We start from the raw sequence: 27967 nt of genomic DNA, 5'->3' as shown, positions 1-27967 counted from the left end.
AACGTCATCTCCGCTCTACTACTCTCTCTTTACCTTTCCTTCTTGCTGATGGACCCTCCTTTAATCCTGACACTCTCATTGACTTCTTGACGACTGATTTATTCCACAAACTCTGATGATGATACCTTTTGCACTCCCGTCAGCCCTTTCTACCTCAATCTCTTGCTGCCCTTTACCCTTTCACTATCCACTGCTCCGCTGTTCTTCGTAACCTATTACTCATCCATCTCCCTTTTGCCACCTGATACCCTCGCTTCCTTTCTGCCCTGCAGCGCTGTATAGCCCTTGTGGTTTAGCGTTTCTTTTTGATTATAATAATAATTCCTTCATCTATGTCGTTTATGTAAAGCGGAAGTCTGGGACAGAGACTTGTTTGCAGTGATCTGGGTAATTCCATGATATATTGAAACTTAGTGATTTGCGATAACTTTCCCCAAGCTTATCATTAACCTCCAGATTATTAATTAGTTATACTTTGTTGGCAAGAACCAAGTCAAGTAGATTGTTTCCTCTAGATGGTTCTGTCTCAAACTGTTTTAAAAAGCAATCCTGAACCGTATCAAGAAAGTCACTAGACTCAAGACTTCCTGTCACATTGTTCCAATCAATTTGTCTAAAGTTAAAATATCCCTTTAACACAACATTTTCATATCTCGACACCTTATGAATTTCGTCCCACAGCAGCATACTGCACTCCCTATCAAGGTTTGGGGGCCTTTAAATCACTCCCAAAATTAATTTTTCACGACCTTCGACAAACTGTAGCCAAACAGATTCTGTGTCCAAGGTGCCTGAGCCCGAGCTTACAGCTCACAAGACTGTCATTCCCATTATCCCCCTTGGGGTGGGGATGGCAGACTAGAGAAGGGGCAATTTGTCCCAAAGATGAAGGGGTACTTGTGCCTCCTCCCATGGGAGACTTCAGTCTCAGACACTCCCTAAAGAGGGAGCCAAGGCCGGGCCACCACTTGGAAAAAGCCCGGGCCGGGAGAATACCGGCGAATCTTTAATAATAAATAATAATGTTTCTAGTCTTATGTCTTGTCTAACACAACAATTTAAATTATCTCTGACATTCATCGCCACCCCACCACCCTTCCTGTTGACCCTATCATTGTGGAATAGTTTATAAACCTGTATGTTGCATTCAGAAGGCATTTCTCTATCTTTCAGGTTGAACCAGTGGCTTCTTACGACATACATGGCTTACAACAGAAGAATTCTGTTCCACTTCCTCATGGGCAGGTGCACAACTTATCAACTTAAAATACACAAGTCATTTATTAATCCCAAAATAAAAGTTTACCAACTAAATTTGTGCACAATATATAGAATATCCACAAGGTACTGTACTGACATATTTAGTCTCCTTCCATTATGATAATGCAAACGAAAGGAAGCAAAGGATATATAAATCATGGAGTCTCTCTGTTTGTATATAATCTTTATTTCTAGTATTCTCATATTTTAGTCCTGATTATGTAAAAGATAAGAAAACACTACGTGTACTGCCTAGTACGGAGCAAACAATTAATTCACATTTGTTAGTTTTCACTAGACTCCCGTGATCATAAACAATTTATATATAAACATTGATTACTATGATGGCTCATTGAACTTCCAACATAAACACTGATCATGGCGGAGCCACAAGATTATTCCTTCATTTTCTACTTTAATTGCTGTATATTTCACACTTTATTATTAATCACTAACATTTTCGTGTAGTTACAGTGATTTCAGCTGAATTACTGTTAATGTTACAACATCGTGTAGTTACAGTGAGATTATCAGCAATTTACTGTTAATGTTACAATCGTGTAGTTACTGTTAATGTTACAACATCGTGTAGTTACAGTGAGATTATTAGCTGAATGACTGTTAATGTTACAGCATCGTGTAATTACAGTGGGATTATCAGCTAAATGACTGTTAATGTTACAGCATCGTGTAGTTACAGTGAGATTATCAGCTAAATGACTGTTAATGTTACAGCATCGTGTAGTTACAGTGGGATTATCAGCTGAATTACTGTTAATGTTACAGCATCATGTAGTTACAGTGAGATTATCAGCTGAATGACTGTTAATGTTACAGCATCGTGTAGTTACAGTGGGATTATCAGCTAAATTACTGTTAATGTTACAACATCGTGTAGTTAGTGGGATTATCAGCTAAAAATGTTATAGCATCTGTTAATGGTATATCAGCATCGTGTAGTTACAGTGGGATTATCAGCTGAATGACTGTTAATGTTACAGCATCGTGTAGTTACAGTGAGATTATCAGCTAAATGGCTGTTAATGTTACAGCATCGTGTAGTTACAGTGAGATTATCAGCTAAATGACTGTTAATGTTACAGCATCGTGTAGTTACAGTGAGATTATCAGCTAAATGACTGTTAATGTTACAGCATCGTGTAGTTACAGTGAGATTATCAGCAATATTACTGTTAATGTTACAACATCGTGTAGTTACAGTGGGATTATCAGCTGAATGACTGTTAATGTTACAGCATCATGTAGTTACAGTGAGATTATCAGCAATATTACTGTTAATGTTACAACATCGTGTAGTTACAGTGGGATTATCAGCTGAATGACTGTTAATGTTACAGCATCGTGTAGTTACAGTGAGATTGTATCAGCTGAATGACTGTTAATGTTACAGCATCGTGTAGTTACAGTGAGATTATCAGCAATATTACTGTTAATGTTACAACATCGTGTAGTTACTGTGAGATTATCAGCTTAATGACCGTTAATGGTACATCATTGTGTAGTTACAGTGAGATTATCAGCTAAATGACTGTTAATGGTACATCATCGTGTAGTTACAGTGAGATTATCAGCTAAATGACTGTTAATGTTACAGCATCGTGTAGTTACAGTGAGATTATCAGCTAAATGACTGTTAATGTTACAGCATCGTGTAGTTACAGTGAGATTATCAGCTAAATGACTGTTAATGTTACAGCATCGTGTAGTTACAGTGAGATTATCAGCTTCTTGCCTTTCTGTACTTACTTTTAGGTATTTCTCTCTATATTTACACAGTCATAAACAAACATCAAGTGTCATCAACAAAATGCTACAAATTTTCACCTGTCATCCTGACAGATCGCGTCTTAATATATTATTGTATGTCTGTAGCTCCAGTAGCAGAGCTTTGCTTGTGTCACCTTCACTATCTGGTATTAAATTTTATTTTGTTGAATTTTCAGTGATTGTATTATTTACTGTATCCACACGTATATAATCTTATTCATTGCCCTATCCCGTAGCTCCATTGCTAGCGCACTCAGCTCCCACATTGAAGTCCGTGGTTCGATCCCCAGTAAGGGTGAAAACATTAGGACGTGTTTCCTTAATTAAGGCACCTTATGTCCCTGTTCACCTAGAAGAAGATAGGTACCTGGATGTTAGCTGACTGGTGTGGGTCGCATCCTGTGAAAAAACTAACCTAGTTGCCCGAAGTGCTCTCTGTAACAAAGGGCTTTTTATATAGTAGCGCATGTAACTGAAGTAAGTTAGGCTTGTATACCTTGTACATGTACTTGTAGAAATAAAGATTATTATTATTATTATTATTATTATTATTATTATTATTATTATTATTATTATTATTATTATTACTTTGTGATAAAGCGTATTAAACATCATTACAGCAATTGTTCTTGTGTAAGTCAGTTGACAAATAACCAACATGGTGTAGAACAAACTTTATACAACACTGTGATCTGTCTCGGGTCATTATAAAGTCACAACTGACTTAATAATAATCCAGGACAGACCAAATTGTCATTTAAAGTTTCCTGTCCCAAGTATGGAGTATTTTTTCTAATATTCTTATTACTTTACAGTTGTGACAGGGGCCACAGATGGCATCGGGAAGGCATATGCTATTGAACTGGCCAAGAAGGGTATGAATATTGTACTGATCTCCCGCACACAGGAGAAGTTGGAGAAAGTTGCCCAGGAGATCCGTATGTTGCACTAAGTTTTAGTTCTTTCACTAGTTTTATTGTAGACTTACCGAGTCCTGTGCAATTGATAGGCATTTTAACCTTACAAACAAATGAACAGTGTTCCTGCCACTTGATATGTGCCTATGCACCCCTTTTTAGAAGATGAATTATGATTATTAAACGTGGGATAATTTTTCCCTTTGTGAAACATGACTAATACATCAAAGTCATTATGTGTTGTATCGCTAGAATTATTTGGCTGGCTGGTCTGCAACTGAACAATTAATTCTTGCAGACCTAGTCTTGTTTCCTTCAGACAAAAATAACCTTCGTGGTGTTTGTTAGATAATCATTCCACAGTTTTACTGCTCAATTTATTGTTCGCAATGACACTCATTAACCAATGTGATTATTACAACCTAGGATTTCAAATGGCCTGTTATCCCAGGTGTAATGGGAGCAAATAAACACAGTAGAAAAAGTTTAGACTTATATTATCCTTCACCAATTATAACAGCAATATGTACACTATGTACAGTGATAAATATAGTGCACTCCACGGTAAGCAAGGCAGAAATAGAAGCCACAAGATAGCAGACCGTGCTTCAACCAGCTCTAGAGTGGGAATGACCAGGGCAGACAGGAGAGCGGTATCCACATAACCTCTGCGATTGTCAATCCCACCTTCTTATTGGCTAGAACCTGGTCACTAGTTGAACGATGGGGCCCCATCATCAACTCTTAGCAACCTGGTTCGCTGGTTGGGGGAGATAGCCTGTAAATGAGGGTGTGTCCATGCGCCGAATAAAGGTTACGTACTCTTTGCATGCCACACCCCCACCCCCGAGAAGGCTCAGGATTAGGCTGCCACCTCCCAGTGGTAACCGTGCCGCCATGGCACAAAATAATGGGACCGCCTATCCTCTCCACCATCCAACTCTTAGATAGAGCTCAGCTTTCCTAGTGCCTGAAAGCCAAACCCTAAACTCAGAGTGAGACAGCAGTCAGATAAGCCAACATAGGTCCAAGATACAAGCGGACGGTAGCCCGTATCCCCTCACTAAAAAAAACCCCCACATCAGGGGATAAAAAAAAAGAGCTTGAAAGGGGGGTTACCACAAATACATCCTAACCTAAATAAAATATTAAACTAGACTCTTGACAAAGAGTCTGCCAACACATTTTCTTTGCCGGCAATATATTTAATAAAAATATTGTAGGGCTGCAGCCTGAGAGTCCAACGCATAAGCCTTGTGTTGTGATTCTTCATGGCTTGGAGATAGACTAACGGGTTGTGATCACTGTAGACTGTGACCACCTGCGATGTTTGGCCCACATAAACATCGAAATGCTCCAAAGCCATTACCAGCGCGAGGGCTTCTTTTTCAATGGTAGAGTAAGCTCTCTGATGTGGCTGGAACTTGGCTGAAAAGTATGCGATTGGCTGCAGCTCCTTGTTCCCGATTTGTAATAGTACCGCCCCAACCCCAGACTCACAAGCATCAACCTGTAATGAAAAAGGTTTGGAGAAGTCTGGAGACAAGAGAATGGGTGCAGAGCACAATAATCTTTTTGCTTTATTAAAAGCAGTGTTACAATCTGACGTCCAATTAAAGGGAACTTTATGACTGGTAAGAGAGGTAAGAGGGGCTACAATATCTGAGAAATTCTTACAGAATCTTCTGTAAAATCCTATCATGCCTAGGAAACGTTGAAGAGATTTCCTATCATGAGGAACTGGATATTCTTTAATCGAAAGAACTTTAGCAAGTTTAGGTGCAACTTTACCACTACCTACTTCATGGCCTAGAAAAGTGACAGTGGCCTGGCCAAAGGAAGATTTAGACAAATTAACTGTTAATTGGGAATTCTTAAAGGTCTCAAACAGAGCTTTAAGTCTAAGTAGGTGTTGATCCCAAGTATCAGACACCACAACAATATCATCTAGGTATGCTGCCGTGCCTTCAAGTCCTTTAATAGCCTGATGGACGAGTTTCTGGAATGAAGAGGGGGAATTTTTCATTCCGAAGGGGGTAACTGTATACTGATAATGACCTCCTGGAATCACGAAGGCAGAGATTTCCTTCGCCTTATCTGTCAAAGGTACCTGATAGTAACCTTTAAGGAGATCTAATTTGGACACAAAAGTAGCCTTACCCACAAAGTCAATTACGTCATCCAGACGAGGAAGAGGGTAAGCATCTGTAATTGTGACCTCGTTCACTTTACGGTAGTCTGTGCACATACGAAACCCTCCATCAGCCTTTTTTACTAGGATGCACGGTGAAGCCCATGGACTAGATGACTCCTCCACTAAACCATGTTCTAACAAGAAGTCTACTTCCTGCTGAAGTAGCCTTTGCTTTTCAGGATTAGCTCTGTAGGGGGAGAGTTTAATTGGTTTAGATTTTCCCACATCTACATCATGGTAACCTAACGTACATTTTTTCGGCACATCCGAAAAAATATTAGGATATGACTGTAGAAGCTCAGTTAAATTGGTTGCTTGTATTTCAGATAATCCAGCCATTAAAGGGCTAGGATCCTTGAGGAGGACAGAATTTGAAAGTTTAGTATTAATTTCAGAGATAGAGTGCAAAGAGTCAGAGTCGTCCTCAGAGGTAGAGGACAGAGTCATTACTGGGACTTTATCTGGTGTATGAAAGGCCTTGATTTGATTAATGTGGTAAGTTTTTGTTTTTGAGGTCTTATCAATGGGAGCTACCACATAATTTAAATCAGATAATCTACTTACTATCTGCATAGGTCCCGTAAATCTAGCTTTCAAGGTGTGGCCAGGTATAGGTTCCTGCACCAACACCTTGTCTCCTGGATGGAAGGAGCGGAATTGTGCACTTTTGTCATACCTCTGTTTCATCTTACTTTGAGCTGTCTTTAGGTTAGCCGTGGCCAACTCACGTGCCACCTGCAACCTTGAAGACGGGTTGTAGAGTGCTGAGCTTACGTCTTCTCCCATCCATCCTTCTTTGAGCACCCGAAGAGGACCTCGTACATTGTGCCCAAAGATCAGCTCAAACGGACTATACCCTGTAGACTCTTGCACCGTCTCCCGTACTGAGAACAGCAACAAAGGTAGAGATTCATCCCAATCTGTCGGAAAGTGCATGCAAAAACTTCTCATCATTGTTTTTAATGTTTGGTGGAATCTTTCCAAGGCGCCTTGGGACTGAGGGTGATAGGCAGTGGATAAGTTGTGAATTATCCCTAACCTAGTTAATACTTCCCTAAATGCTTTGGCAGTGAAGTTAGTACCTTGATCACTTTGTATAGTTTTAGGAATGCCAAAACAAGAAATGAATTTTGTTAAAGCTTTGAGAATAGCTTTAGTATTGATACTACGCATTGGGATCGCTTCAGGATATCTGGTTACTTTATCCATAATTGTAAATAAATACTGATTTCCAGACTTTGACTTAGGTAGTGGACCTACACAATCTATAATTAAATCTGCAAAAGGTTCTCCATCAGCAGGTATGGGTTGGAGAGGTGCAGGTTTAATGGAATGTCCAGGTTTCCCAACTTGCTGACATTCTCGGCAACACCTAATATGATTCTTCACATCTTTCTTTAATTTTGGCCAATAAAATTCTTTTGTGATTCTATACAAGGTTTTTGTAATTCCTAAGTGACCTCCTAATGACGTATTATGAGCTATATTTAATATCTGAGGTCTATACTTGGTTGGAACCACTAACCTGTCGTATAATTGCCGGCCCTCTATCTCCTTACCAGTCTCAGTGCATACCAAATAATCATTTTTAACTTCATACTTGACTGGATGACCCAAAGAGGATTTACCCATGGCTGCCTCAAAAGCGAATTTTAAAGAAGGGTCCTTTCGTTGTTCCTCCCGGAAGGACAGTCCCTCGGGCATGGAAACAGAGACATCTGGGAATCCTGCAACCTGGGAATAGGAAGGCTTGATCGGGGTCTGTTCACTTGATTTACGAGACTCCGGCCGGTGTGTCTCATAAAACAACGTGGCTATTCCGAGATCGGAGTCGTCCAAGGATAGGTCAACATTCTCCCCAGACAACCCTTGGGATGTTGCCCGAGTTATGGCCAACACTGGAGAAGCATTAATCATTATAGGTTCAGGACACGAAGTAACAGTAGTAATGTTATTACCCAGTAATAACATGGCATTTTTCATGGGAAATCCTTTTGAGATACCTACAGTCAAGTACCCAGTGTAATATTTGCACTGTACATAAATTTTATGCAAAGGAACTGAATATATAGCTCCTCCGTAAGCTTCCAATAAAACTGAGGAATTCAAGGAAGTATTCTCTGAAAGGGGTAATATTCCTTCTCTGACAAGTGAGCAATATGCTCCAGTATCTCTAAAGGTATTTACTTTAGTTGGTTCTGAGTTTTCCTGAAGGGAAATAAGACTTTCGCAATAATAAGGGGCCATACCTTTTTCTACTTCTCTAGGGGACATGTTACTAGGGATATTAGAGATTTTCCCGATGGGTTGAGGTTTTTGAGGGCAGTTGGAACTGATGTGACCTACTTTATTGCATCTGAAGCAGACGACAGGCTTGCCCTTTACTCCCTGATGACGTTGCAAGTGGTGTCGTTCTGGCTGGTGCCTCTCTGGATATTGTTGTCGAGATGCTCCATAAGTAGTTTGCCTCTCCGCAGGGGGACCATATGTTGAGAAGCGTGGCTCACCAGGTGACTTATTTGGATGACGTAGACGCTCTCCCTCCTGCTGGCACTTCATTCTCCAATGTTGTCGATCTCTGCTCACGCCAGACTGTTGAAAAGAGAGACAGGACCGCTCGGACAAGGAGCGGTTCGTTTCGAAGGTATCAGCCAACCTGGCCGCCTCCAATGCAGTGGTTAAGTCACGATCCTGCAGAAAGACACGAACCTCTGGTCCCACAGACTCCAGCAGGTTATCAATCAGAATAAGCTGCACCAGCTCCTCAAAGTTAGAGACACCACTCGCTTTATACCAGCTGGTAAAAGCTTTGGTTTGCTGTCTCACAAAGTCCACCAGGGATTGACCAAGCTGCCGCCTGTTCAATTTGAAGGTCTTACGATATTTAGCTGGGATACATGTATATGCTCCCAACACTGTGGTCTTCACTACTTGATAATCAGAGAATTCAGCGTCAGTTAATACCGACGTAAATTCCTGTGCCTTACCCAATAATGCTGTATGAACCAACGCTGCCCAGTGCTGTTCCGGCCACCTCAAGGCTCGAGCCTGATTTTCGAAGCTTTCGAAAAATTGCTCTGGTTCGGCCTCATTGAAGCGGGGAACAAGCTGTACTGCTTTTTGTAAACTGAAATCGTTTACAGAATGCGAAAACTGCCTCCTTTCTCTTTCCCTATCAAATTCTTCCCTTGCGAATGCTCTCTGTTCCCTAGTTTGCTCAAGATTGATTTTTGCCAGCTCAAGTGCCAACGACGCTGATTCACCCTGAGACAACCCAGCTGCACTAAACTGACCATTTTGCTCCGTAGGTGTATCATCTTCCTCCTGCGAGAACATAGTAGTTTTTTCCCTAGCTCCCGTAAAGGGAGGAGTTTGATGTGCCATCTCTTCTTCAATAAGTATGTCAGCAATAAGTGAACGCAGTTGCGCAGCTGTGAGAGTGCGTTTATAGGGAATGCCAATGGAACGAGCAATTTGCCAACAACGCTGTAGGGACAATTTAGGTAGGTTATGCAAAGTATATGCCGACACCAGGCGTCTGACTCGTCTAGGTGGCATAAGTTATTCGCTATGCACAGTACGAATACCCCAACGTAACACGTTAATTTGCAGAACACGCTTAGCTATGCACAGTACGATTGCAGAATACGCATACAAGCAAAGCCGACTGCACACAAGATTGACCGTAGCGAAGCGAGCACACTGAACAAGCTAGTAGCGAGCTGTTGAACGATCACACAATAGCAAGGCTGATCATAAGCAACACACGCAAAATTTTTAAAGCGAAGCGAAACAGCAAGCTACACAATGTTCCTGCTACAAGCTTCACCCTAAGCTCAACCGTTTCTCTAAGTCCAGCTCCCGGACAGGCCCCCATATTACAACCTAGGATTTCAAATGGCCTGTTATCCCAGGTGTAATGGGAGCAAATAAACACAGTAGAAAAAGTTTAGACTTATATTATCCTTCACCAATTATAACAGCAATATGTACACTATGTACAGTGATAAATATAGTGCACTCCACGGTAAGCAAGGCAGAAATAGAAGCCACAAGATAGCAGACCGTGCTTCAACCAGCTCTAGAGTGGGAATGACCAGGGCAGACAGGAGAGCGGTATCCACATAACCTCTGCGATTGTCAATCCCACCTTCTTATTGGCTAGAACCTGGTCACTAGTTGAACGATGGGGCCCCATCATCAACTCTTAGCAACCTGGTTCGCTGGTTGGGGGAGATAGCCTGTAAATGAGGGTGTGTCCATGCGCCGAATAAAGGTTACGTACTCTTTGCATGCCACAGTGATCTATCCAGATCATATTTATTAAGAGAGCTCTCTAGTTTAACTCTAAATTGCTGTGAACGTCTGTAATTGTGAGCTATAGTTTTTAAGTTAACTACAATGGTTACCAAGTCCAACCTACTTTGTTCTAAATTACCATAAGTGACCTTCAACAAGTCAACTTCTTCCTTGTAAGAGTCATCTACATTTGGAAAGGCTTGTATAAGCCTTTCCAAATGTAGATGATTCTTACCTGTCCTTTGAGGCAGAATAATTTAATAACACAAACCAGTTAATTTCTATTATGCACAGCTACTTTAAATATATACCAAAATTCCTCCCAACTCTCCTGGATTAAATACAGGTGAACATAAGTCTGGGAGTTTTGGTAGACACATCTTATTTACACTACTAGGTAGGTTAACTCCATTGTTTACACTCTTTAATTGTTTTCTTCCCATACATAATATTGATTATATAATAATTCCCTTGCATTATCATCTGCACAATTCTCCAGAAGATCTCACTCACAATTTTGGTAATGCAATTTATATGACTCATATCTACTTACCAAAGCATCTAAATACAATTTTAATTCATCAGCGTTCACAGTTTCCTGAATCATTAAGTCCAGCCACTTATTATTTACCCTGGCGACTTAACCTTTCCTAGAATTCAATGAAGATTTCATTGTTCTAATTCCCCATGGAATTATCAGTTACATTTACTTGATCAGATTCAGCCATGATTCAATTTAAATTCAATCGATACACTGATTATACAAATTAGTGAGGCTTTCTGTCTTCTTTTTCAGTGACTATTTTATGAGTGTGACTTCAGTAGAATTAGTAGGAGCCAGATATAGTGAATTTGGGACATTTCATGTACGATAGTCACTCGTCTAAGTATATGAAGTTGGGATTTTGCTACCTAGTTTTGCTAGTTTTGATTATATAAAAGAGAAGAAATCTGGAGAAGAAGTCTGGATGTGAGATTCATCTGGGTTAATTAAGTCTAAATCTCTAGTTTTGAAGGTTTTAGGCAGCCCAGGATTTCGATGATTTTCCAGGTCTTTTTCATTTCCGCTTTTGTTTCATTAAATCTACTTGTATAATAAATCTGTTTAGATTTCCTTATTAAATTGGCTAGTAGTGATGTATATTGTTTGGTCTGATCCTTAGTTATTAAGCCCAGGTTGAGCTGTTTTTTATATTGATGTTTTTCATCAATGGATCTGAAGATGCTATTTGTAAGTCTCTATGTTGTGATGTTTAGTTTTAATTGGACAGTGTCATTGTAGATTTTTTTGAAGAAAATTCTGATGCATTCGTCAATTTCACGACTGTCAGCAAATTCTCTGTGCTAGTTAATATATATTAATGTTGAAATAAGGTTTTTTACTGATGTCTCATCATGGAGACGAAATGATATCATATTAGTGTCTTGTGGTAATTTACGTTAATGGTAATAAGAAAGATTGGGTAGTGGTCAGTGGTGGTGTTATCTGTTGTTATCTCTGCTTTGAGAGATTGTATCATATTGGTTCAGATAAGATCAATTACACAAATAACCCGCACATAGAAGAGAGGAGCTTACGATGACGTTTCGGTCCGACTTTTAGAAAGTCACACTAACAAAAAGGAGAGAAGAGAGAGTATATATAGGCCAGCAGACATTGACGGAAGCAAGAGAGGTAGTGGTGGAGGTAGCGGTAGTGGAGTCAGTGAAATATTAAGGAAGAGGAGCACTGCAAGGGAACTAGGTGCCCACAAGGGAGCTAGGTGCCCACAGAGGGTAAGAGCAAGAACACTGATGGGGGGAAATAATAATAAAGAACAAATTCCCAAGGCTGAAGAAAGAAAACCCAAAGGAGAAAGAGGAAAGAGGAAAGGGGAAGAGGGAGAAGGGGAAATAAGAAAAGAATCATGTTAAATCACGGATGTTCTGAAGTTTGGAGCATTTTACAATGTAGTGGGAGAGGAAGGCATGTACAGAGACGAAGCCATGACTAAGATTCATACAAGGAAAGTTGTGTATTAGGGAGGATTCAACCAGACGGCGACTGTGAAAGTTAGAAGGAGAGTAGACAGTTTTAGCGGAAGACCATTCTATAGGATGACTGTGATCTCTGACATGACAGAAAAGTGCATTGTTGGTGTTGGCAAGCCTAACACTACTTTTGTGCTCCCTAAGTCTGCCAGAAAGAGATCGGCCAGTTTCTCCAAAGTACTGAAGAGGACAGGAGGAACAAGAAATACAGTAGACACCAGGAACATCTATAGAGGGAGGAGAGGTATGAACTAGAGTGGTGTGAAGAGTGTTAGTCTGGTGAAAATAAGTTTGATGTCTAAGGAACGGAGAGAGTTGTTGAGATTAGAAGGACCGGAAATGTAGGGAAGGCAGAGGACAGGAGAGTTCCCAGGAGTAGAGAGTTTGGGAGAGAAGAAAGTTGTGAGAAGGCAGAGTCTATGAAATGGGAAGGGTAGCCAAGGCGGGCCTACGTATACTCCCTCCTTCTCTCCTTTTTGTTAGTGTGACTTTGTAAATGGTCCAAGTCGGACCGAAACGTCGCCGTAAGCTCCTCTCTTCCATGTGCGGGCTATTTGTGTATTGTTCTAGTCGTGGTATTGTGCCCGGGGTCAACGCCCTGGGGGCGTTGACCCCGGGAGCCTCTGTATAATGAGCTTCAGATACATAGAACAAAATCTGTTATGCAAATCATATCGGAAACTAAGGAGAAAAAGTCTGTTGGTTTTATACGGGAGAGTGAGTGGCCACTGTTGGCCACTGCTGGCCACTGCTGGCCACTCACTCTCCCTTATTCTGTTCCGTTATATTGAGAGTTGAGTTTACCTACCTACAATTTCTTGGACACCGCACCACACTGGTCTACTACTTAGGTTAGGCGAGGTTTGTCGGGAAACAGGACAAGTGTTTCCTGACACTGATCTTAGTCAGATGATGACCAGCCATTGGAGCTTTTGGTCAACTGACAGAGGCCTTCCGCTGGCTTACCAGTCCACCTCTTTAAAACTTATTATTATAGTTATAATCATTCGACTACTACTTCCCCACTTTATTAATCCTATGAAATACTGAAATTTATATTAAAATGATTATTCTTATGATTATTACATAACAATGATTATTCTTACTAATGTTAAGACACCATGTTGAACATTCTCACTGTTGTGCTGCAGGTGGTCAGTATGAAGTTGAAACTGATATCGTACGAGCAGATTTTACTGATGGTCGACCCATTTATGATAACATTAGGAAACATCTTGAAGGAAAAGAGATTGGAATTTTAGGTAAGTTTATTTTTAGGTAAGTGTCATGTTTAGTTTTGTGTAATTTTTAGTTATAAGTCAGGGTTTTTACTAAATAAACCCCCAAAGTATTACCTCCTACCCATCCCTTCCTCCTAATTGCATAAGCTACCCAAAATTATATTAACATACTATCAGAAGAACAAAATTAGTCAGAACATAAGAACAGGGGAACACTGTAGCTGGTCATCTGGTCTTTACATGTTGGGTCTTGAAAACCAACCCATCTCACTTACATATTTCTCTCATTTATTCTTAAAGCTGCACTTGGTTTAATTAAGCTTAAATAACCCTACTAAACCATTCTATATAAATTTTATACCTTTCATTGGACGTCAAATAGAACTTCGTCACTGAGGTCAGGATCCCTCACGTAGTTCTGCGTCATGAACTCAGTTCACTTAAATAAACTGAGTGACTAATTTTGACTTAGATATGAGAGAATGGGTCTGTGCAGTATTAAAACAACACTATCCAACGCAGTGCATGATGTGGAAAAAAACCTCTATGTGAATGGTTTAAAATAGCGATTTTCAGATGCTTTGTAGGATGGGTTTATAGTTTTATTAGCTATTTCCTGGTATCATTTAACAGAATGGGAGACCTACTTCTGAAACAGAGATGATTTTTCCAACTCAAGGCCAGACTCTGGGAGAAGAAAATTTCTTGAAACTCACCCAAGATATAGACAAGGTTTCAGGATCAGAAATATCTAGAAATTGATCTTAAAGTAGCAGGAATATTCGGTTTTTGATCAACTTGAAACACTTAAAATAGAGGAGTGTAGCAAATAATGTTTTAGCAGAGATCCCCCCAAGAGGCAGCTCAGACGAAAATTCACAGACACAATCTATTAAATCTCTGCAAAAAATCCACCTTAAACCTGCAAATAATAGAGCCTACAAGACTATAAAAGAGGCCATACCTCATCGCAACTAACAACAATGATCTTAATATAACCGTAGCAAAGACAATACACTCAGATCACAACATAAGGGCTCATGACCAGCAAAATGTGATCCCTTATGAGGGTGCCTTAACAAAATTTAACTTCAATAACAAAAATATACAATGGGAACAGGTCAACCATGTCCTAAATTAAACAAACTGGGAAGATATTCTAAACAACACGGATCCGAACCTGTGGCACTTGAGGTATGCTTAAGGCACATTCCATTAAGAGAAAAAGAAAGAGAAGATGTAAACTAGAAAGAGAGAGACGCTCCCTATACAGGTGAAGAATCACAAACCTGCTAAGAGGGGCCAATATATGTGGAATACGAAGGGAAGCTCTGGTCAGAGAAATAGCAAATATCGAGCTTAAGCTTAAGGAATCTTACTAGAGAAGAGAACCTTAGGAAAAGCTAAAAACCATAAAGGAAGTTGAAAGAAGCCCAGAATATTTCTTCACATATGCCAAATCTATGGGTAAAACAGCATCCAGTATTGGGCCTCAACTCAGGCTGGATGGGACCTACACAGATGACAGCAAAGAAATAAGTGAGATACCATAGTCTCAATACGACTCAGTGTTTAGCGAGCCATTATCAAAATGAAGGGTTTACAATGTAAATGAATATTTGCAAAGGCAAAAGGCAATTAATGACAAGCCCATGCAACCCGACTCATGGAACTCCATGTTCATCAAGAACTGCATGATGCCCCTGTCACGTGCCTTAAGTATTCTACGGAGAGGGAACATGGTCACAGGGGTCATCCCACACTCGCTAAAAACAACAGACATAGCTCCATTCTGCAAATGTGACAGTAAAGCAATTGAAAAAAACTACTGACCAATAGCACTAGCATCCCATGTCATAAAAATCTTTGAAAGGGTACTTAGAAGCAAGATCGCCAACCACCTAGATACCCATCAGTTACACAACCCAGGATAACACGGGTTTAGAGCAGGTCCCTCCTGCCTGTCCCAGCTACTGGACCACTATGAGAAGGTCCTGGATCTTATAGAGGACAAACAAAATACAGATGTAGTATACACAGACTTTATAAAAGCTTTCGGCAATTGCGATCATGGTGTAATAGAGCACAAAATGCGTCATAAAGGAATAACGGGGAAAGTTGATAAATGGATCAATAACTGCCTAACAAATAGAACACAGAATAATAAACAGGGCAATGAACAGGCAGACACTGCTGCGTGGTCAGCAGTACATGACCTACCAGTTTCATATAGAGGTGTTCCATTTCCGGACTATTTTGCTGCAATAGCTACCCACCTTCACACCCGTTGGCAACAAGTTGGTCCACTCTGCTCAGTAACAAACTTCAATCTATTAAACCGAGTATAGGTTACTGGCTGTCTTCTTGTCACCAGTGTCGAGGTTGGGAGACTACTCTCTCCCGTCTTCACATTGGCCATACTCGTCTTACTCATGGATATCTCATGGAGAGACGCCCTGTTCCTCTCTGTGAGAATTGTCAGGTCCCATTATCGGTCAGCCACATTCTATTAGGCTGCCCACTTTATCAACGAGCACGCAGAATATACCTCCAACGTCGTCTTCGCTCTGCTGCTCTTTCTTTACCTTCCCTTCTCGCTGATGGACCCACCTTTCATCCAGACTCCCTCATTGACTTTTTGACAACAACTGACTCACTTCACAAACTCTGATGATACCTTCAGCCCTTTCTACCTCAATCTCTTGCTGCCCTCTACCCCCACACTATCCCCTGCGCCACTGCTTTCTGTAACCTACTGATCATCCCTGCCCCCTTCTGCCGCCCAATACCCTCGCTTCCTTCCCTACCCTGCAGCACTGTATAGTCCTTGTGGCTTAGCCTTCTTTTTGATTATAATAATAATAATTATAATTCTTCCTTTTATTAATTACACTATTTTAACTTAATTGTTTAGTTGGTTGGTCGGATGGTCGATCGGTTGGTCAGTCGGCCCATTAGCAAATTATTATATAAAATATATATATAGATAGATACCAAAAGCGTGACACCAAAGATATAAATAAATACACATCGGTAATTACTACCGATGTGTATTTATTATAAAGTCAATAAAATTGAGAAAAATAAAACCAGATGTCTTCTTCCAAACCCAACATTTTTTTTTCCGAAAACAAAACTGCTGTTTATCATTCATTTTAGTTCACTTCTTATTTGTAATTCAATTTAACTTCCATGTTGAGCGCCCCCCAAACCTAAAGTGCCCCGGGCCCCCCAAACTTAAAGTGCCCCGGGCCCCCCAAGGTCTGAATCCGGCCCTGGGAACAATAATGAAGGGCAGAGAGACTTTGAGTGTGGTAAGAAACACACCACCACAAGCCTGTTGGAACCTGTTGCCACAAGCCTGTTGGAACCTGTTGTGACACTTAGGTGTATATTGAAAAGTTGAGCTAACAAACAATTTTAACCTTGATATTCATTACCAGTGACCTAATATTAGTTGGAAATTGCTTTTCTGGTCTCGGAAGCATTTTAGTTCTTGACCAGTGTAGCTAGTGTAATACTAGTTGTTTTTGATGAAAATCTTACTCTGAACTGAAATCACAGCCCCCCATAAGTTTCTAACAATGCTTAGGAATTTATAGACATCTCAGAAAGTAAGAGGGGGCAATAAGCTCACTCTTACTTTCTGAGGCATTCCTGTTCCTTAATGGAGATTTGACTAGTACTATAAAAAGGTGCCATATAGGCATATATATCCCACTGATTTGCTTCATCTATAAGTATAGTTATTTTTCCCAGAGGCTGTGATATTTTTTACCACTAGCAGTCTTTTACATAGTTTAGGGCACATGCCCTTGATGTGGCCATGCTTATGGCAGTAGTAATAGGTTATGGGCTTGGGAATCTTGTCTCGTGCACCTTTGTGATCTTGAGGCAGACGTCGTATCTCAGTTCCAGCTTCCATTTTTTGGACGAAATCCAGAGGCCCTTCCATGACGATTTCTGTCCATACCAAACTGGTGAGAAGAAAAGATAGTAGACCACTTGGACAAGGAGCATTTAGCCTCAAAGTACCTGCAAGTCTGACCACCTCTATAGCATTTGCCACTGAATGGTCCTCTAATGAAACATTATCTCTGGCACAACTGACTACTCAAGATTATCTATCATAATCAACTGCTCTAGCTCACTAAAATTAGAGACACCAACTGTCTTGCACCATTTGGTAAATATTTTAGATTGTGAACACACAAAGTCCACATGGGACTGACCCAACTGACACTAAATTTAAACTCCTGCATATATTTGGCAGGAATACACTGATATGCAATGAGTACAGCCACTTTCACAATGTTAAAATCAGAGAAATCTTCATCATTCAAACCAGCCATGAATTTCTGTGCTTTACCATACAATCTGGCATGAACCAGTGGTGCCCAATGCTCGAGTGGAAATCACCAAGCTCTATCTTGATTTTCAAAAGACTTGAAGGGAGGTGTGAATTTTTTAGAAATGATGAGAATGGAAATTGAAAGATTATGGGAAAAATGATCTTGTCAAAAAATAGTGCATAATTCTGGCAACAAGTTGATGTAATTAGCTTGTTTCCATCATATTTCTAAGTATGTTTTCCAAAAATGTATTTTTTTTCTTCTTGCTGTCATCAAAAGAACATGACAATTTGTTTTTTTTCCTCCAAAAATTACGATTTTTATGATTGGTTCACACTTACACTCGCTCACTCATTTGACCATAAACAGAAATATTAATCTCAGTCTTAAAATAATGAATCCTGTGATACTCCAATACTGAAACTATATACTGTGCCAAAACAAAAGCATTCACATTGCTAAACTCATAAACTAGTATTTAGTCACTTAGCCATAATACCAACTTACCTCATAATTTGTAATATTTTACAATTAAGAATAAAACCAAGTATGCCCGAAATGCCTAGCCATGCTAAGCGTTCTAGTGGTACACTCTGTAATCACAATTTTACTACATGTAAACCAAACAATAACCAAATTTCTGTAAACCCAGCATTGTAATCCTTATAGAGAACTTTGAATTTGAATTCTAAATACACTACATTGCAACTTCTCTGAGGACTTCATTCAAATTCAGGGAGTGATAACAGCTCAGTCGCCTGTGGGCTGTCATGTGTTGAGGTGTTCAAGACGCTGAAATGTTGTGCACCATGACCATAGAGTTTTACAGAAAACATAATACAGTATATGTATAAATCAGGTATAAATTATTGACATTATTTTCCATTTTTGGCAAAAAATATTTATAGGAATGTCATGATTTTTGCACACGTTATTGAGTAATGATGGTTCTACTAGCATGTAAAGGAGATCTACAATATTTTTTTACCACTTTGCTTTTATTGATTTTTTCTCCCTCAAAAAATCCTTAAAAAATAATAAACTTCAACATTTTTTTATTATGCAATCTATTGAAATTTTCGCTCAAATGGGGTCAGTACCAAGATTATCAACTAGAGTATTGTACATCTTAAAAATTTTGTAGATAAGGGAGAGTTTTATGCCCTATAGAATAGGGCGCTATTTTTTTTGTATCTTTTAAGGCAAAAAGTCACTACAAACACAGTGTGTAGGCTTCAAATGCTGCTTATATCACTGTAAAAATTTAATTGAAACTGGACCCAAAAAAAAAAATGATTTCGCTAGCAGCACCGTAAAGAACTGCTTAGGATCAGAGTCAGAAACTTCCGAGACAGATTTCTAAACGATGAAACTGTCTTCCGTTGTATTCCAAAACTGTCTCCTCTCCTGCTCTCTATCAAATTCTTCCTTTCAGAAGGTACACTGCTCTCTGGTGTGCCCAAGACCTTATTTAGCTAGCTCAAGTGCTAAGGAAGCTTACTGATCCTGAAACTCGATTCACCACCTATTTGCACAGGTTGATAGTTGTTCTGTTGTTCCAGAGTTTGTCCCCCCCCTCCTCCATTAACAGTTGCCGTCCGTAGTAGTAGGACTATTTTGTAACTCCATATTGTACAGTCAGACCTTAGCTTGTTGAGGATATGCTTATGAAGATATGCAGCAGTAAGAGTGCGTTGATACTCTATAACCGCGGTTCTTGACCTTTTTTATCCTATGACCCCGCGAGACTCTTCACGGTATTACCATGGCCCCTGTAATAAACTTTGAAATAGTGAACCTTGTGAAAAGGAAAGATAAAACAAAATGATAGGAAGACCATGGTTTATTGAAAATGCCACAGAACAAAAATCTTGAAAAATTCCACATAACCTCTACAAATGCCAGAACATTGCAAGTTCCATAGAACTATTGAACCCTCCTCAGTGGGAGGGTTGAAATTGTTTTGCAGCCACAAGTCTATGAAAGCGAGGAGCAGCGCTCGACAGGCAACACCTCATGTCAGCATCGATCACATGCCTATTGCGTGCCTTCATTTTCAGTGTTGCCATTGCTGAGAATCCAACCTCGCAGCGATAGGCTGACGGGGACTGGCTCAGCATGGTCAGTGCAGCATAGGTTGACGGGGTCTGGATCAGCATTGTCAGTGCGCGCATTGAAAAAATGAGACAATCGTCTTGCACTTGCCCAAAATGTCGGGAGTTCTAGTTCAGTAAAGTCGACTTTCAGCTGAGAATCCTCACGAATTTGAAGAAATTCTACCTTAGCAGAAACATCAGTATCACTGACGGCACTGTCCTTGACTGAAAATGGTCTGTAGATCCACGTATCAGTAGAGCAGTCGTCCAGTCCTGGAAAGTTACTTTCGATGACATCATTCACTGCCAAAAGATGAGTTGGGATCTCTTCACAGAAACTGCATTCATCATCTGGCATAGAATCCAGGAGAGTTGTCATCTGAGTGAAGAAAGTTGTGTCACCGTCCTCAACGCTTCTGGCAATGTTGAATTTTACACTTATTAAACGCTGCCACTTTGTCACGAGCCATGTGCAGCATTGTAAGGTTTCCTTGGAATGAAATATTCGCTGAACTGACTTCAGTGAAGAAATATGCCAAGTAGGCAACCTTTGTTACAAAACAGTCTGTTACAAAACTAAAGCCTGGTCACAGACCGGGCTGGGGTGGCGTTGACCCCCGAAACCCTCTCCAGGTATACTCCTGGTATGCGTCTTTTCATGAAGAAGATTCTCCTTCGCCGTACGACCTCGTTCCAACAGCACTGTTATTTCCTCTAGAAGTTGTAGCACGCGATTTTGAATCTTGCCACATGAGAGCCAACGTACCTCTTTGTGAAATAGGAGAATAGAGAAGTCGGCACCCATTTCTTCACAAAGCACTAAAAATCCTTGAAGTCGTTGGGCTCCATCGGATATGGTTTACAATATTTACAACGACTGTGAGCACTTCTTCAAGTCCAGGTGGGAGAGTCTTCATCGCCAAAGCATGCCGATGAATCATACAGTGAGTGAAGGAGACATGCGGAGCGACGTTCTTCACGAAGGCTTTGCAACCGGTCATAGAAGGAGCCCCATCTGTACACACTCGGACAAGTGCTTCCCAACCTAGCTTGTGTTTAAGGAGAAAGGCTTCAAGGATATTGAAAATATCTTCTCCATAAGTGGTTGTGGCCAGTGTTCAGAGAACAAATACTCCTCCTTCATAACTTCCCTGTCAAGGTAACGAATATAAACAAAAAGTTGGGAACATGAATCGACATCCGTTGACTCGTCCAGCTGCAATGAATACACTGGACTACTACTCACAGCAACCACTACCTGCAGCAGAATCCTCACTCTGACTTCTGACTGTACCATTCGAAATTGCCCTCAACTTGTTTGCTGCTGTTCTCCAAGCACCACCTTCGTTGCTTCCAGAATGCAAGGCTTAGTCAGGTCTTCGCCATTGGTATGAGGCTTCTTGGTATGCACGATTTTTAGAGCAATTCTGTATGAAGCCTCCAACGCTGCTTCATTCTGACGAGCAAAGTGACCAGTGAAGTCGATATGACTGGCCTTCAGAGAAGCTTCTTTTTGCTTAAAAAAGTTCAAGCTTTTGTCCACCAGGTGGCTGTAGCAAGACTGAAAATGGACCTTGAGTTTGCTTGGCTTCATACTTTCGTGACTCAAAACTTTGGTGCAAACGATACATTACAGCTTGACCACAGAGTTCTGAATGATGCTTGTGAAACCCATCTTGAGAAAGGCTTCACTGTACGTACGCTTCTTGGCAGACATAGTGCAAGCAGGAAACTGCCTTGGGAGTCTGGGAGCAAGAGCGACATACTGACATCCTCCACCATAACTATGAACTGACTAAATGACTGGTTGTGGTTGATGTGTTTACTGTAGCAGACCACCGCACTTGTGACCAGTGTTGCCACTCACCAAACTGGTAAAAGCCCAACTGGCTAATTCAAATATACGAAAATAAATTATATTCTCCCTAACCCTTTGTGACCCCCTGAGAAACCCCAAATGACCCCAAGGTTAAGAACCGCTGCTCTATAACAATGGAATGAACAATTCACCAGCAGCACTGTTAAGATAGTCTGGGCAAGTTTTGCAGGGTATACTCAGTCTTTAAGCTTCTGTTGCATTGTCGGTAGCATAGCCCGCCAGCACTAAGAAAGCCACACAAATAGCTTGTACCAGTAGCACGCAACAGCCTTGCAAGCTTGCACTGCAACAACGAAGGCAGGCTCATAGAGACAATTGTTTCAGGACAGGCATCCCATATTACGAACATAGGTGTAGTCTGGTTGCCTGTGCACCTGGTAGTAACTGGTTCAGCAATATAACCATTGTTGGAACGAGCAAAAGACAGCGGAGACTAAATACTTAACGTATTTTCCTTCATAAAACATGTGTGCAATTATTTGCATTATTTACAGAGAATATGTAAAATAAGACAATTTGCAAGACGAGAACCTTGCGTGGCAAGTGTTGCAGGTAAGTCTGCCAATGTTACTCTACAAGTTTCCCGAACTCACTTCACAGAATTGGCAGGTTTATTTGTGATTGGCTGGATTGAACCAACTGGTTTAGCATAAGTGGGGTCTTAAACTGCTGGTTTGCAGGACGTGAGGTTAATCCTACATGAGCATGTGATATAGTGATATATCTCACATGCATACTTATAGCATGCCACAACAGTGACTGAGTGACTGTGAAAGTGTTTCCTGCCTTGGTGGAAGATGGCAAGTGTCTTACAAATTCTATTTGTATTATTCAATAATTCTTGCCAGTTAAGCTTATTTGAATAACATTTTTCCCTCAATTTCAGTGAACAATGTTGGAGTGGTTGGCTCTGTTCCATGTCTCTTCAAAGATGCACCAGAAGACGATATCTGGGCACTTTTGAATGTCAACTCCGCAGCTGTACCAGCTATGATCAAGTTAGTGTTGCCTGGCATGATGGCACGCAGGAAAGGGGCCATTGTCAACATCAGCTCAATGGCAGGGAGTTTTCCTCTTCCGCTTTTTCAAATTTACTGTGGAACGAAGGTAAATAAATGCTCTGGTACCTGTGATATACCCGTGACCAGTTTCAATGACTTTTCTGCTAATCAACTAATTTTTTAAAATTACGGGAGGACTCTGCTTATATAGTGGGTTAGGTTCCAGGCCACCACCATTTTTTCACTTTTAAATTCATATAAATCCTTGATAACATATTTTCATTATCATATATTAAATAAGCAATAGAATTAAACCTAAAAAAAAATAATATGCATATACAGTACACTCATTATTTGCCGTAAAATATTTTTGTCCACATTGTAGGGTGAGAGGTGAGTAGTAGTTATTGTAAGAACCAGAAGATGAAACCAGCCTTTGCTAGCGTCGACTTTATCTTAACAACTTTCTTACTCTCTCAACCTTCATAGAATTAAAGAGACTTAGGACCTGGACTGGATAATGTCTCGGCTTAAAGGCACGTCCTGACTAATTTGATCTTCCATCCACACCAGTAAATGTTTTTCCATGTCAGTGCTACACTAGTGTTCACTAGTGTTCACTAGTGTTCACTAGTGTTCACTAGTGTTCACTAGTGTTCACTAGTGTTCACTAGTGTTCACTAGTGCTCACTAGTGTTCACTAGTGTTCACTAGTGCTCACTAGTGTTCACTAGTGTAGCACTTTTAATTTCCTGCATCACTTTCTCCTTAGATGTCATCCTAACACAAAAATAGTATATATAATATACGTAATAATATTAAAACACTTAAAACTCTGGAAAGTTTCCAAATGGAACCGAGAGACGCAGATTATTATTATAATCAAAAAGAAGCGCTAAACCACAAGGGCTATACAGTGCTGCGAGAGACGCAGAGCTCACGATAACATACCCTGGTTCACTTGTAGAAATAAAGTTTATTATTATTATTATTATTATTATTATTATTATTATTATTATTATTATTATTATTATTATTATTATTATTATTATTATTATTATTATTATTATTATTATAATTATAAAACACCTTGGGGAGGGTGTTCCATAAATGTGTCTGTGGTATTAGTGTCTTGGCTGGGTGGTCTGATTTACATATATTTCACACGTGTCCACTGGCTGTCTGGCTGTTGGTGCGCGTTCATCTGACATTGTGTATCTGGCATTATGCATCGAGTATGAAGTGTTTTCCACACAACGGAAACACCTTACATTGTATACAAGTTGTTTTGAGGTTGGTGCAGTAGAATACTTAGCAGCAACACTCCCATTCTCATGCAACACCATTTTTAGAGCGAATGTCGCTATAATATCGAATTCAAAGATCAGTTGCTAGAGATTTAAGGCAAATAGACAAGATATTGCAGCGGTAAATTAATTCCAAAGAGAAGGAAGAGAGTGCAGAGGCATATAAAAGGAGCAATGGCAAGGAACTTCAAAAATGGAAGAATACAAGAATAACCCCAGAAAGCTTTGTCAACAACTAAAAAAGCTGGTGTATAGACATGAACCCGTAGATAGATTTAATGTAGTGATATATATCGATAACGAGATTTGCCACGAAACAACTAGTGGTAAATTGTTTTAATTCATACTACACAACTGTCGCATCAACACTAGTAAGTAAACTGCCTGTTGCATCGAATACATTTAACATAGACTCCATTAAGTTGAAGACCTACTGCACTAATATTGGCGTCACCCCAAACAGTTGCCGACTAAACAAGTTAAACCCAATTAAAAGCACGAGTCCAAATAACATCCCGGCTAAGTTCTTAGGAAATGGTGCCTCTGAATTGCCTGTTCCCATTACGCACATAATAAACTTGTCCATCACCGCTAATAATGTTCTAGAGGGGTTCAAGGAGACCAGGGTTACTCCTATCTAAGCCAACCATACCACTGGTGGGGTTTGAACCCGCGGTCAGTCTCAAAACTCCAGACCGTCGCGTTAACCACTGGGCCAGCTACCTTCAATAAGATTCATCCAACTAGGTATATGTCTACACCATAGGAAGGCTAGTATAGGCACCACTGTGACCACAAATGCAAATTTTTACAGACGAATCTCCAGCTAGCGTGGCCGTGACGAACTCTAGCTCAAGTCCCCTCAAAGCCGTCAACATGACTCACGAAATCGTAATGACACAATTTTTTTGAGACTCTCTGACCGCGGGTTCAAACTCCACCCGTGGTATGGTTTATTTATAATCGTGTCATTACCATTTCTTGAGTCATGTTGACGGCTTTGAGGGGACTTGAGCTAGAGTTCGTCACGGCCACGCTAGCTGGAGATTCGTTTGTAAAAATTTGCATTTGTGGTCACAGTGGTGCCTATGCTAACCTTCCTATGGTGTAGAAATATACCTAGTTGGACGAATTTTATTGAAGCTAGCTGGCCCAGTGGCTAACGCGACTCTCTGACCGAGGGTTCAAACCCCACCTGTGGTATGGTTTGTTTGCACTCGTGTCATTACGATTTCGTGAGTCAAGTTACTCCTATCTCCAAGAAAAACAGTAGATCTGATGTTAGCAACTATAGGCCTGTTAGTTTACTCAGTGTGATTTCCAAATTCTATAGAAGGCGGTGTATCTTAATGACAAAAACATTATACTTAGCAGTTAGGTTTCAGAAGATCTTACTCGACCGACACCTCCCTAATTAATCCGATAGACTACCTGAGAACTGAATTGCCACTAGGAAATCTCATAGGCATGAGATATGGTCAACCATAATATATTATGTAAGAAACTACGAGCTATCGGTATAGGTTCTGTAGTTTGGTTTAAGTCCTATATGAGCAACAGGAAACAAATTGTCAAAATCAGCAACACAGAATCAGAACCATTGCTGGTAACATGTGGGGGTTCCCCAGTAGAGTATTCTGAGTCCCTTATTGTTCCTGTTATGTGAATAACATGCCCACCAGTGTCAAGTGTAAGCTTCTGTTGTATGTACATGACATGCTCTGTTAGTGTAAGGTAAAGACCCATAAGATATAGCTAATGTACTATCAATAGAACTAGAGCCCTGCAGCAAATGCTTAGTAGACAAAAAAATTATCATTACACCTTCTGATGTAACGTTACATACTCGTTACATACTCTTTCCATGAAAAATGAACTGAAAACGGTAAATAATTTAATGTCCAGCGTAATATGGAACCCATCACTTCAGTATACTCAGTGAAATATCTGGGAATCCCCTTTGACTCAAGCATGTCAGAACAATTGATAGGGAACAGTGTAGTAAAAAAAGTGAATGCCAGACTAAAGTTCTTCTACAGACAAGCAGTGTCTGCCTACTGAGGCTCGCAGGACCCTCAGTCTTGCTCTTATACAATGCCATATATATTACGCTTGCTCTTCATGGTACTCTGCCTTAAACAAACAAAAACTCTGAAAGACAAACTACAAATCACCCAGAACAAAATGCTTTGATTCTTCCTGGACCTGGGTACAAGAGAACATGTAGGCCAGGATGAATTACAACAACTGGACATTCTTATGTTTGACAGAGTAAAACAACTGAAGTTAGGTTATGTTTATAAAACTGCTCACAGTGTTTAGAATATCTTGCTGCCAAGTTTGTCAAGGCTGGAAACCAAAGCAAGTACAATATTAGGGGAAGGAAACACAACTTTGCAGTACACACAGTCGGTGGTCAGGCTTCACACACATTATATTGTACAGCTGTATTATTATTATTATAATCATGGAGGAGCCCTAAACCCGTAGAATTATACAGCGCATCTGAGGGGGGCAATGGAAGGTATTCAGGGAACCGGAGCACAGATAAAATTCCCTAGATCAAGAGCCCCTCACCAGCATCAAGGAACCTCCCTTGAGGGGTGTACAGCTATAAAGTAGTGGAACGGACTGCCTGCACATGTCAAAGCCTGTCATATCATGAAACAGCTCAAAAAAAAAAAAAAAAATTCAAAAGGTACCTAATGAATATAGCTCAAGAAATGGAGGAGAGTGATTTCTTGTATAGCTAACATACTTGTACCTATTACTATCCTCTGATTCTCTCTTAAATATTTGTTATGGTTGTAGAGGATAATTCTCTTCAAGGGGGGACTCCTTGACGTTGTGAAGAGGCTCTTGGTCTGAGGAGTTAGACCTGTTGGTCTCCTTCCTCGAACCTAATTACCCCCCAGTTCACTCTTCCCTTTCCCATCCTCCCCATCCTCCCTTTTTCCTTTCTTCCTCCTCCCCCCTGTCCCTCCCTTATTCCCTTCCTCTTTTTGGCCTTTGGGATTCTTCCCACAGGCCTACTGGTTCCTAGGTAGGGGGAAGGGTGCCAGGGTTAATCCCATCCCATTCCGTTGAGGTTCTTGGCGGTGGCATAGTTTGCCGTGGAATCTGGATCGTCTGGGGATATCCCGATCCCTCTCCGGTCTTCCTGGGGGTGGCTTTGGGTGTCTTTTGGGTGACGGGTGTATCTCTGGAGGCCGCCTTTCGGATTCCGGAGGTGGTGGCCAAAGAAGGTATGCTTTGTGGCTGCCCTCTCTTTTGTCCACCGAGGTAGCTCGGCAGATGTGAGGTTGCTATCCTGGATTGCTGGTTTAGTGGCATGAAGGGTAGGGTATGGCATGGGTTCCATGCCGCATCTGCACTGCTTGCGGTGCTGAGGTCCTCTTGGGCATGGAGGGTGATTTCCAGCCCTTTCATTCCTCCTAGGAACTATTTCTCCCCGTTCCCCCTTTTTTTTTATTTTCTTTTTTCTTTTTTTTCTTAAAAACAAAAAGAAAAGTAACCTAACCATGGAAGCCCTAGTCCATGAACCTGCTACCTCCAGGCCCCTTGCTGATACCACACCCCGTTCTGACCCTGCCTTGTTTTTT

The 27967-nt window shown here is 40.6% G+C and overlaps 1 protein-coding gene across 2 annotated transcripts in view; it reads left to right on the top strand.

The window, feature by feature from the left end:
- Nucleotides 1-27967, top strand: part of LOC128701526 (inactive hydroxysteroid dehydrogenase-like protein 1) — a 95976-nt gene that overhangs the window by 26925 nt on the left and 41084 nt on the right. For both annotated transcript variants that reach the window (XM_070101754.1, XM_053795242.2), the window contains exons 2-4: nucleotides 3864-3986; nucleotides 13641-13751; nucleotides 22944-23164. In XM_070101754.1, coding sequence (XP_069957855.1) covers nucleotides 3864-3986; nucleotides 13641-13751; nucleotides 22944-23164 — 455 coding nt within the window. The remainder of the gene's footprint in view (nucleotides 1-3863; nucleotides 3987-13640; nucleotides 13752-22943; nucleotides 23165-27967) is intronic.

Source organism: Cherax quadricarinatus, chromosome 78 (assembly GCF_038502225.1).
Source record: "Cherax quadricarinatus isolate ZL_2023a chromosome 78, ASM3850222v1, whole genome shotgun sequence".
NCBI classification, from domain to species: Eukaryota; Metazoa; Arthropoda; class Malacostraca; order Decapoda; family Parastacidae; genus Cherax; species Cherax quadricarinatus.
The sequence above is the reverse complement of the archived record's forward strand: the minus strand, read 5'-3'. Positions and strand labels throughout refer to the sequence as shown.